The sequence below is a fragment of the Passer domesticus genome, unplaced genomic scaffold (genome assembly GCF_036417665.1).
Source record: "Passer domesticus isolate bPasDom1 unplaced genomic scaffold, bPasDom1.hap1 HAP1_SCAFFOLD_67, whole genome shotgun sequence".
NCBI lineage: Eukaryota > Metazoa > Chordata > Aves > Passeriformes > Passeridae > Passer > Passer domesticus.
The window spans coordinates 341498-354086 of record NW_026990168.1 but is presented as its reverse complement, the minus strand read 5'-3'; the positions used below and the strand labels follow the sequence as shown (position 1 = coordinate 354086).

At 51.1% G+C, this 12589-nt stretch overlaps 1 protein-coding gene across 1 annotated transcript; it reads left to right on the top strand.

The window, feature by feature from the left end:
• The first annotated feature begins 6628 nt into the window (after nt 1-6628).
• LOC135293072 (zinc finger protein 541-like) lies at nt 6629-10462 on the top strand. The gene is made up of 5 exons (XM_064407080.1): nt 6629-6739; nt 7074-7162; nt 7693-7779; nt 8639-8754; nt 10444-10462. The coding sequence occupies exons 1-5, from the start codon at nt 6676-6678 to the stop codon at nt 10460-10462; spliced, it is 375 nt and encodes a 124-aa protein (XP_064263150.1). The 5' UTR covers nt 6629-6675.
• Nucleotides 10463-12589: the final 2127 nt, after the last annotated feature.

The following is a 12589-nucleotide window of genomic DNA, read 5'->3' as shown; positions in this document are numbered from 1 at the left end:
GTTACCACGTAGCATAAGACTCGGTTTATTACATTGCATAATGCCTCTCTGACTCCTGCATATTGATTTCATTTTACACCCTCCTCAATTTTCTCCATGACTTTAATTCCTACTTTACTCTGTATTCTCATTGTTCTCCAATGCACCCTACAGGATGGCCATTTCAGATTCCTTCTTTTGCTTTTCACAACAGATCCCAAGTAAGACCGTGGCACAGTGTGTGGAGTACTACTACTGCTGGAAAAAAGAGCAGAAACTTGCCAGCAGCACTCTTGCTCAGGTGAGTGGGAAGAAAATCCAGACATGCCAGCAGGGTCAAGAAACGGGCAGAAGGGCACAAACCCTGCTGCAAGCCATGCCAGACACCGCTTTGCCTGGCTCCCTTGGTCCCACGCAGCAGGAGAGGCGCAGCAGGTGCTGCCCGGGGCTTTCTTGTGCTGCTGCCCTGAAATACGGAATTGTGGAGCATAACCTTGACCAAACGAAGCAGCACCGCCACCAAAATGGGCTTTGACTCTCTACAAATCGATTTCTCAAGGGCTGGCACCCTCAGATTCCTATCAGACCCTTCATTCCCCACTGCTTGCTAACATCAGCCATATGGGCCGCCTTCATGGAGATGCTGCCAAATTTTAGAGATCTTTTGTAGCACCCCAGCGTATCCTCAAGAAGGAGCTGCTGGTGCTATGGCACCTTTAATACTTTCCTTACCAGCAAACAGCAATTTGCTTCACAGAGAGAGACAGAGAGAGGGAGAGAGAGAGATTATTTTGGGTAGCAGAAAATGGGTAATCATGTGTCTTCACTAGTGTGATTGAATGTAAAATCCATGCCCTAGACATGTGGGGTGGAAAACCAGAGATAAATAGATGTTAGGCAGAGAGGTAGAAATAAGACATGCAGAACTAGAGATAGCCACGTATTTATCCCACCCCCTTAGAGCTGTAGGAAAGGGGAGTATTTTCCTCCAAGTGCTGGGTTGGCAGCCTGCCGCAGCCCACTGCCATATCCAGCCCTTTTCTCAGCTCTTCGGGGTTTGGAAGAAATTGCTTAGGCCGATAGATTTTTGGGGTGGACGCTGTGAGCGTCTCAGCTTTCTGAGAGGAAGGAAGCACTGATAAGGATTCTTTGATTTCCAGACTGCGGGCAAACGGAAGAGGAGGAAAAGCCCTCCCAGGAAGGAGACAGGGGAGACCGGGAAGAGAAGCCGCAAGCGGGCTGGCAGCGCGGAGTGTCCCTGCTGCCAACCGCGCCAGCCGCCCCAGCCGGCGGGAGGCCCCTTTCCGTGCGGGCAGTGCCAACGGTGCGCAAGCTCCTCCTCCTTCTGCTCCCAGCTGCCCCTTTGGCCTAAAGCACGCTGACCCTTTCCAAAGGCACCACAGGGCAAGCTGAGGCCACTTGCAGGATCGCCCCTGGCAGCCCTGCTCAAGCTTACAGCCCACTTGGAACCCAAACAGCTTCGTTCAAACCCAGCATTCCCAGTGAAACCTTGCCATGCCCCAACAAGACACAGTTCGTACAAGCAGGAACACATGCATCAAAGCTTGCTTTGATGCTGCTGATCCAATTAAACCTAGGATCAAGCAAAAGGAGGAAGACATTTCAAAGAATTGAAACCAGAAAGATCAGACTCATGGTGCTGATCAATTTAATAAACACGTAACAGCCTGAAAAGATGGAAATTCATCCAAAAAGGGAGATCTCGGCGCTTGGCTTCATGGTGTGTATGAAGTTAACAATGCATGGTTTGTTTCCTGTCTTCCAGGGAGTTTGAAACCATCAAGGAAAGGAACAAGCACAGGAGAAGACATCGCCCACGCAAGGATGCACAGCCTCTCCCCAAGAAGAAAAGGCCAAATTAGCCCTGCATTTGCCCCAGGCTAGCAAGAGTTAGGCGTCAAGGGGACTAGATAGAAATAAGATTGTTTTTCAAGTTTTTAGGATTCTTTATTCTTCTTTTAGTTTACCTGTTAGGAATCTCTCTGTTTATTAGTTAAGATACATTAGTATTTTAAAGATGTATTAGTAGTGTTAGATTTAGCAATAAATGTAAAAGGTTTGGTGTTTGTTATGCTTCAACTTTCCCCTTTTTGTCTTTGTTGAGGCATGATCTGTCTATATCATTAAACCAAAGTTTGTTCCATTTTGCCTTCTTGTCTGTATTAAATTCCTGGAGGCAGTATTCCTTACATTTCCTTGGTGTTGGAAACTCGGCATTTGCCCTGAGAGAGCAATGGGGGCACATGAGTCCCCCCCAGGCCCAGCCCCTGGCTCAGCTGGCAGCACTTCCACAGGCGTGTCCCCATTACTGCCAATGAAATCATGGTGGAGCTTCCTCCTTTGATTCCTGAACATCTCAGCTGGGAGTGGCTGGGGAGGCTTTGCTGAATTCAGTGCATTGGATCTAAAGGAGTGCCCTTGTCTCACTGTACTTGCTGGGATAAAAGTAGTGGGTTGAGGCCATTTTGTTGCCCAGCAACATAACTTTGTTTCATTTTGGGGGACAGATGGACTTGAGCACCTTGGAGGACTTTTCTAACCTCTCTGATTCTAGAAAAGAAATATCCACATGTACCACAAAGACACCAGGAGTTCAGATTCAGTTTCTCTTTAAAGGACCAGGCTCTGAGCCTCCAGTAATGTCCTTAGCTAAAGCAGAGCGGCTGTGAACCTGATCCTCTCACTTCTCACAGCTTTGGTATTTGCGCCAAAGAAGAATCCAAGTCACTCTTTTACCGAGCCCAGCAAATGGCTCTGCCTAGCAAGGCTTTGGCAGCAGGGGCTGTGGAGGATGGCGAGGGGGCGAGGCAGGGGGGAATGGCCAGGCTGCTTCTGGGAAGCGACCAAAGCTTGCCCTTGCCTGCTGGAGCCAGTGCAGGTGGGATCTGGAGCCTACAAAGTATCTGCATTGCAGTGGGCCTTGTTCCATATGTTTTCCCAGCAGGTGGCTGGTGTGGGTGTAACATGCAGGCTGGGAAGGAAGCAAGATTTGTTTTTGCTTAAACCTTAGGCAGGAAAGCAGTACAAGTGGCTGGGTTTTGCCATATCTGGCACCTAAGTATTCAAAGAAAGGTGAAGGCCATTAGTGTGGAAAAGAAATTCTCTTGGTGTTCCTTCCTTAGAGGAATGCCAGAGTAGTAGAGATGAACATTCCCCCTTCTTCAAGGGAGCTGGAAGAGAGACCTAGAAATTCTGCATGACCTGTTGACTACAGCAATGCTGGTGCACTGCCCCAGTGTGTGTGTCCCCATCAGCTGCCCTGAGAAACATCCCGTTTCTCCAAGTTTCAGGGAAGGAGTGTTGAGGTGAGAGACCAGCTCAGCTGGCCAAAGGAGGGAAAACATCAAGTGACATTATTGGGCACCAGACAATTGAGAAAGGGGGCAGGATGAATGCCGCCACTTGGAGAGAAAGCTTTGCACTTGGTTCTGCACGGAACAATTTGCAAGCTCTAGCTCCTCTCAGAGCCAGAGGAAAGGCAGCGGCAGGAGTCCTTGTGGTTCTGCAGTGCAGGAAATGTGGAATGGGCCCTTGGACAGAGCCAGCCTCCACTGCCTGTTCAGCTGCAGGCACCTTACAGAGAAGCACAGAGGAGAGCCAGAGCTGTCCCGGCTCTGCTTTTCCATGTCCAGAGGACTGAGGGGAAAAGCCCCAATGGGGAGCTCCTCAGAGCAAACTTGCAGCAGAAGAAGTAGAAGGGGCAAAGGTGGCCTGTCCCTGTTTCTGTCCCATGGTTCCCCTGGGGTTCTGCATGGAATGTTGGGCTGTGCCCGTAGCAACTGCCCTTGTCTGCTGCTCCTGCGGCCGTTGGTGGAACACTGGTGGAGCAGCGCTGGAGCAGCAGCTGCAGCATCTGCTCCTGGGCTGTCCCTCAGCAGCCACCTTCTGCACTCGGCGCCACAGCTGGCCTCTGCAGCGACATCCTCATCTCCTCGTCTGCCGCCAGGCATCCCCACAGCACTTTGGCACTGTGCAAGGTAAGAAAATCCCCGTGGGCCCCCAAAGCACTCACAGAACGGCAGGAGGCTCCAGCTGGCTCTGCCACCAACCACCACAGACACGGTGCGTGGTCACTTTCCCCAGAAGAGGTTGCACATGAAAGCAGGCTGCAACTTCTCCAGGAATAATGCTGCCTCCAGGGGAAATACAGACCTTTCCATAGAGGACGTAGGGAGCTGTCACGGTGCACTTGTAGATTCTCCTTTACCGATCGCCTGATTAGAAGTTCGTGGCACCCATTTAAGTCCTAAAACTACGTTGTGGTGACCCCAAAACCAACTGGTCATTCCGAAGGAATTCAGGGGTTCAGTGTCCACAAATCCTGTTACGCCCTCACTCTGGTCACACCTGCTGCAAAGTTTCAAAAACCAGAAGGATGGGACTTCTCCTCTGGGATGCCTGCCCATCAGAGCATGCAAGGAGTTTGCTGGGCTTGTCCTGCAATACTGGCTTTCATCCTCCAAAATGATCTGGTTGCAGCAATTCTTTTGTACTCACATACTTACATCACTTCCAGACACTGGAACAATATTCTATTTTCATAGCTTTTTTGATTTTTTTCCACCTGCCTTGCATCTCTTTTCCAGAGAGATATTGCCATAGATTTGTCTGTGTTGTTCAATGTGTGTAGGGCTGGCTCTGCCTCACGGTCAGAGGCAGCTGTGAGATGCCCTCTTGAGTGGTGCTTCTCAGGAACACAATCACAGTGTCACAGCATTTTCTGGGCTGGAAGGGACTCCCAGAGATCATGGAGCCCAGCACCTGGGCCTGCTCAGGACAGCCTTAAGAATCCCAGCCTGTGCCCAAGAGCAGTGTCCAAAGACTTTTGGAGCTCTCTCAGCCTTGGTGCTGGGAGCCCTTCCCTGGGGAGGCACTTCCAGTGCCCAAGCCCCCTCTGGCTGAAGAACCTTTTCCTTCCATCCAACCCAAGCCTGCAGTAGTGCATCTTCCATGCATCCTCTTGGCTCTTCTCACTGACCCCAAGACTCACGGCACTCTAGTGCCTGCCCTTCAGCTTTCCTTCTTCAGGAAGCTGCAGACTGCTAGAGGGACCTGCCTCAGACATTCCAAGTGAAAAACACAGCAATGACACCTAATGGAGAGGAGCTGGGACAGAGGAGCTTGGGGTTTTCAGTGGTGAGGATGAGAAGCAAGGCTACCGACACATCTTGGCAGAATGAGTTTCATCTGGAGCGTTGTTTTGATCTCTTTCAGGTGGAAAGGAGAGGCACAATGAAGAGGAAAGCAAGAGTCCTCACTAAGCCGTGAGTTTTGGCCTAGGGTTAAAGGACAGCAAACTTGAGGGATGGCGAGCAGGACAACTGCTCCTTCAGAGTCACGGTGGGATTGGTCCAAGGCTGTGGCTGCACACCAGGTGTCTCTTGACCACTTGCCTTTCTTACGTCCACCTCCTTCTTCCTCTAGACACATCAATGTTGGCAGTGACTTTCAGGCTGAGCTCCCCGAGGTGCAGACCGGGCCGCCAAGTGAGGATGAAGAGCCTGCAACCCTGGTCTGGAAGCCCTTGGAGGAAGACGACCCTGACCTGGAAAAACCGGACAGAGGTAGCTGTCTAGCTTTCCTTCCACTCCTGAGATAGTCAGGCATGTAAAATGCTGGTTTTTGGGTAAAAAGGCAGCTTTTGGCAGGCTCTGCTTCTCTCCTTGTCATGCCCATCTTCCCTTGTGGAAGTGGTAGGCGTAAGGACAATGCTCTGCTTCTGCAGCCGAGCAGGAAAAAGAGCAACTGTGCTGCTATCGAAATGGTTCAGAGGCATGTGCCACTGGAAGAGGGGAGATTGGCCCCCACTCCTTATGACAAAAACTGCTTGGAAGGGAGAGGCAGCACTAGGTGGGCCCTTGCTTCAGCTGCCCCTTGCTTTGCTCTCCCTTTCGTGCTCTCCAAGCTGCAGGCTTTAGCTCTTGTGCTTTCCTTCTGCCTTGTATGGAAAGCCTTCCACTTTGCTGGCTCAAGACTGACTTTGGGTGGGTTTTTCTTGTGCTTGCAGTCAGAGAACTGTTGGACATGGCCAGCTCCCGTGGCCTTCCCGGGGCAGCAGCTCAGCTGGAGCTCACCCTGCACTGCCTGCACCAGGCTGGCGGCAGCGTTCCGGTAGGAAGTGGCTGTTTGGGTGCGGGCAAGAGTGGGCAGGGAATTGATAAGGCCCGGGCAGCGGGACAGCCTTTCTTGACTGCTCCTTGAAGAAGGGAGTTCACAAGCAGCAGAGCACTCGCTGCCTGCTGTGTCTCGTCCAGCTGCGGCAGGGCTGAGCCCAAATGGCTCCAGCAGGGACAAGATCTCTCCTGGAGGCAGCGGCGCAGGGTCCTGCAGCCTGCTGCCTTGAAAACCTCCTGGAGATCTGTGTTCTCAAAGACATTTTGAGGGACAATTCCCAGAAGCCGCAGTCAGCTGAGGCAATTTGGGGTGCAGGAGGAGCAAAATCATGGAGTTGGAGAGGAAAATGCTACCCTTGGGGAGCAGGAGCCAAGGGCTGGGCAGCAGAAACAAGGGACTGGGAGCAAAGCACAATCTTTGACCCATATGAGAGGCAGTGGCCTCAATCCTCAGCTGAAGAGGCAAAGCGGCTGAAAGCAGCATGGGTGGGGTTTGGCTCCTTTTTTGTGTTGTGGGGCAGCTCAAGCCTTTTTCCCTTGCATCTTGCAGGAGGCTCTGGAGATGTTGCTCTCGGGGGGGCCTCCAACAGCTCAAGACCATCCCTTGGCTGATTATCATTATGCAGGTAACCTAAGCCCAGCTTCTTCCTTCACTGACACATGCTGCCGTGCCCTTAATGGCCGTGTCAAGCATTTCTGCTTCAATTAGTTGTGCTTTGAACCAGCACAAGATCTCGCCTTCTCTGGGGATGGGGAAAGCACCAGCATCTACTCCTTCAGCTTGACTCGTTTTCCATGCTTTTTTCCCTGGGGAATGCCTGCTCTCGTCTTCATCACCTTCTGAGGGAGCAGACATGCACACACGTGAATGATGGCTGGTGCCAGCTTGCTTTCGGCAGCCAGTGGGATCTGCTTCAAGTGGCTAGAGGGATCAATTCAGCTGCTGCTTTTTCTTGCCAGGCTCTGATAGATGGACAGCTGAGGAGAAGGAGGCCTTCCAAAAGGCTTTCCACACCTACGGCAAGGATTTCCATCTCATCCAGAAGCAGGTAAAGCCACAGGACATACCTCACCTTGGCAGATCATCAGAAGGGACATGTTAATTATTGCTGGTACCAAATACTGCACCTATGTCCCTCTCTTCTCAAGTACCAAAACTGTTAAAGTAGTCACAGAACAGGACATGGAAGGCCTGCGTGAAAATGATGATCCTGCCTCTGCAGCCCTTCTCTCCAGGCTCTTTTGGAAGACAAAGCTCTGTTCTGTCAGACTTGTCTCCCAGGTGTGCTGTTGCTTCCACAACACCTTGTGCTGGGATAACTGCAGTGAACAGGGCAAAGAAGAACTCTGCTAGGGGGACTTGGTGTTGATCTGTGCATTATATGTGTTACCACGTAGCATAAGACTCGGTTTATTACATTGCATAATGCCTCTCTGACTCCTGCATATTGATTTCATTTTACACCCTCCTCAATTTTCTCCATGACTTTAATTCCTACTTTACTCTGTATTCTCATTGTTCTCCAATGCACCCTACAGGATGGCCATTTCAGATTCCTTCTTTTGCTTTTCACAACAGATCCCAAGTAAGACCGTGGCACAGTGTGTGGAGTACTACTACTGCTGGAAAAAAGAGCAGAAACTTGCCAGCAGCACTCTTGCTCAGGTGAGTGGGAAGAAAATCCAGACATGCCAGCAGGGTCAAGAAACTGGCAGAAGGGCACAAACCCTGCGGCAAGCCATGCCAGACACCGCTTTGCCTGGCTCCCTTGGTCCCACGCAGCAGAAGAGGCGCAGCAGGTGCTGCCCGGGGCTTGCTTGTGCTGCTGCCCTGAAATACGGAATTGTGGAGCATAACCTTGACCAAACGAAGCAGCACCGCCACCAAAATGGGCTTTGACTCTCTACAAATCGATTTCTCAAGGGCTGGCACCCTCAGATTCCTATCAGACCCTTCATTCCCCACTGCTTGCTAACATCAGCCATATGGGCCGCCTTCATGGAGATGCTGCCAAATTTTAGAGATCTTTTGTAGCACCCCAGCGTATCCTCAAGAAGGAGCTGCTGGTGCTATGGCACCTTTAATACTTTCCTTACCAGCAAACAGCAATTTGCTTCACAGAGAGAGACAGAGAGAGGGAGAGAGAGAGATTATTTTGGGTAGCAGAAAATGGGTAATCATGTGTCTTCACTAGTGTGATTGAATGTAAAATCCATGCCCTAGACATGTGGGGTGGAAAACCAGAGATAAATAGATGTTAGGCAGAGAGGTAGAAATAAGACATGTAGAACTAGAGATAGCCACGTATTTATCCCACCCCCTTAGAGCTGTAGGAAAGGGGAGTATTTTCCTCCAAGTGCTGGGTTGGCAGCCTGCCGCAGCCCACTACCATATCCAGCCCTTTTCTCAGCTCTTCGGGGTTTGGAAGAAATTGCTTAGGCCGATAGATTTTTGGGGTGGACGCTGTGAGCGTCTCAGCTTTCTGAGAGGAAGGAAGCACTGATAAGGATTCTTTGATTTCCAGACTGCGGGCAAACGGAAGAGGAGCAAAAGCCCTCCCAGGAAGGAGACAGGGGAGACCGGGAAGAGAAGCCGCAAGCGGGCTGGCAGCGCGGAGTGTCCCTGCTGCCAACCGCGCCAGCCGCCCCAGCCGGCGGGAGGCCCCTTTCCGTGCGGGCAGTGCCAACGGTGCGCAAGCTCCTCCTCCTTCTGCTCCCAGCTGCCCCTTTGGCCTAAAGCACGCTGACCCTTTCCAAAGGCACCACAGGGCAAGCTGAGGCCACTTGCAGGATCGCCCCTGGCAGCCCTGCTCAAGCTTACAGCCCACTTGGAACCCAAACAGCTTCGTTCAAACCCAGCATTCCCAGTGAAACCTTGCCATGCCCCAACAAGACACAGTTCGTACAAGCAGGAACACATGCATCAAAGCTTGCTTTGATGCTGCTGATCCAATTAAACCTAGGATCAAGCAAAAGGAGGAAGACATTTCAAAGAATTGAAACCAGAAAGATCAGACTCATGGTGCTGATCAATTTAATAAACACGTAACAGCCTGAAAAGATGGAAATTCATCCAAAAAGGGAGATCTCGGCGCTTGGCTTAATGGTGTGTGTGAAGTTAACAATGCATGGTTTGTTTCCTGTCTTCCAGGGAGTTTGAAACCATCAAGGAAAAGAACAAGCACAGGAGAAGACATCGCCCACGCAAGGATGCACAGCCTCTCCCCAAGAAGAAAAGGCCAAATTAGCCCTGCATTTGCCCCAGGCTAGCAAGAGTCAGGCGTCAAGAGGACTAGATAGAAATAAGATTGTTTTTCAAGTTTTTAGGATTCTTTATTCTTCTTTTAGTTTACCTGTTAGGAATCTCTCTGTTTATTAGTTAAGATACATTAGTATTTTAAAGATGTATTAGTAGTGTTAGATTTAGCAATAAATGTAAAAGGTTTGGTGTTTGTTATGCTTCAACTTTCCCCTTTTTGTCTTTGTTGAGGCACGATCTGTCTATATCATTAAACCAAAGTTTGTTCCATTTTGCCTTCTTGTCTGTATTAAATTCCTGGAGGCAGTATTCCTTACATTTCCTTGGTGTTGGAAACACGGCATTTGCCCTGAGAGAGCAATGGGGGCACAGGAGTCCCCCCCAGGCCCAGCCCCTGGCTCAGCTGGCAGCACTTCCAGAGGCGTGTCCCCATTACTGCCAATGAAATCATGGTGGAGCTTCCTGCTTTGAGTCCTGAACATCTCAGCTGGGAGTGGCTGGGGAGGCTTTGCTGAATTCAGTGCACAGGATCTAAAGGAGTGCCCTTGTCTCACTGTACTTGCTGGGATAAAAGTAGTGGGTTGAGGCCTTTTTGTTGCCCAGCAACATAACTTTGTTTCATTTTGGGGGACAGATGGACTTGAGCACCTTGGAGGACTTTTCTAACCTCTCTGATTCTAGAAAAGAAATATCCACATGTACCACAAAGACACCAGGAGTTCAGATTCAGTTTCTCTTTAAAGGACCAGGCTCTGAGCCTCCAGTAATGTCCTTAGCTAAAGCAGAGCGGCTGTGAACCTGATCCTCTCACTTCTCACAGCTTTGGTATTTGCGCCAAAGAAGAATCCAAGTCACTCTTTTACCGAGCCCAGCAAATGGCTCTGCCTAGCAAGGCTTTGGCAGCAGGGGCTGTGGAGGATGGCGAGGGGGCGAGGCAGGGGGGAATGGCCAGGCTGCTTCTGGGAAGCGACCAAAGCTTGCCCTTGCCTGCTGGAGCCAGTGCAGGTGGGATCTGGAGCCTACAAAGTATCTGCATTGCAGTGGGCCTCATTCCATATGTTTTCCCAGCAGGTGGCTGGTGTGGGTGTAACATGCAGGCTGGGAAGGAAGCAAGATTTGCTTTTGCTTAAACCTTAGGCAGGAAAGCAGTACAAGTGGCTGGGTTTTGCCATATCTGACACCTAAGTATTGAAACCAAGCTGAAGGCCATTAGTGTGGAAAAGAAATTCTCTTGGTGTTCCTTCCTTAGAGGAATGCCAGAGTAGTAGAGATGAACATTCCCCCTTCTTCAAGGGAGCTGGAAGAGAGACCTAGAAATTCTGCATGACGTGTTGACTACAGCAATGCTGGTGCACTGCCCCAGTGTGTGTGTCCCCATCAGCTGCCCTGAGAAACATCCCGTTTCTCCAAGTTTCAGGGAAGGAGTGTTGAGGTGAGAGACCAGCTCAGCTGGCCAAAGGAGGGAAAACATCAAGTGACATTATTGGGCACCAGACAATTGAGAAAGGGGGCAGGATGAATGCCGCCACTTGGAGAGAAAGCTTTGCACTTGGTTCTGCACGGAACAATTTGCAAGCTCTAGCTCCTCTCAGAGCCAGAGGAAAGGCAGCGGCAGGAGTCCTCCTGGTTCTGCAGTGCAGGAAATGTGGAATGGGCCCTTGGACAGAGCCAGCCTCCACTGCCTGTTCAGCTGCAGGCACCTTACAGAGAAGCACAGAGGAGAGCCAGAGCTGTCCCAGTGCTCTGGCTTTTCCATGTCCAGAGGACTGAGGGGAAAAGCCCCAATGGGGAGCTCTGCTTTTCCATGTCCAGAGGACTGAGGGGAAAAGCCCCAATGGGGAGCTCCTCAGAGCAAACTTGCAGCAGAAGAAGTAGAAGGGGCAAAGGTGGCCTGTCCCTGTTTCTGTCCCATGGTTCCCCTGGGGTTCTGCATGGAATCTTGGGCTGTGCCCATAGCAACTGCCCTTGTCTGCTGCTCCTGCGGCCGTTGGTGGAACACTGGTGGAGCAGCGCTGGAGCAGCAGCTGCAGCATCTGCTCCTGGGCTGTCCCTCAGCAGCCACCTTCTGCACTCAGCGCCACAGCTGGCTTCTGCAGCGACATCCTCATCTCCTCGTCTGCCGCCAGGCACCCCCACAGCACTTTGGCACTGAGCAAGGTAAGAAAATCCCCGTGGGCCCCCAAAGCACTCACAGAACAGCAGGAGGCTCCAGCTGGCTCTGCCACCAACCACCACAGACACGGTGCGTGGTCACTTTCCCCAGACGAGGTTGCACATGAAAGCAGGCTGCAACTTCTCCAGGAATAATGCTGCCTCCAGGGGAAATACAGGCCTTTCCATAGAGGACGTAGGGAGCTGTCACGGTGCACTTGCAGATTCTCCTTTACTGATCGCCTGATTAAAAGTTCGTGGCACCCATTTAAGTCCTAAAACTACGTTGTGGTGACCCCAAAACCAACTGGTCATTCCGAAGGAATTCAGGGGTTCAGTGTCCACAAATCCTGTTACGCCCTCACTCTGGTCACACCTGCTGCAAAGCTTCAAAAACCAGAAGGATGGGACTTCTCCTCTGGGATGCCTGCCCATCAGAGCATGCAAGGAGTTTGCTGGGCTTGTCCTGCAATACTGGCTTTCATCCTCCAAAATGATCTGGTTGCAGCAATTCTTTTGTACTCACATACTTACATCACTTCCAGACACTGGAACAATATTCTATTTTCATAGCTTTTTTGATTTTTTTCCACCTGCCTTGCATCTCTTTTCCAGAGAGATATTGCCATAGATTTGTCTGTGTTGTTCAATGTGTGTAGGGCTGGCTCTGCCTCACGGTCAGAGGCAGCTGTGAGATGCCCTCTTGAGTGGTGCTTCTCAGGAACACAATCACAGTGTCACAGCATTTTCTGGGCTGGAAGGGACTCCCAGAGATCATGGAGCCCAGCACCTGGGCCTGCTCAGGACAGCCTTAAGAATCCCAGCCTGTGCCCAAGAGCAGTGTCCAAAGACTTTTGGAGCTCTCTCAGCCTTGGTGCTGGGAGCCCTTCCCTGGGGAGGCACTTCCAGTGCCCAAGCCCCCTCTGGCTGAAGAACCTTTTCCTTCCATCCAACCCAAGCCTGCAGTAGTGCATCTTCCATGCATCCTCTTGGCTCTTCTCACTGACCCCAAGACTCAAGGCACTCTAGTGCCTGCCCTTCAGCTTTCCTTCTTCAGGAAGCTGCA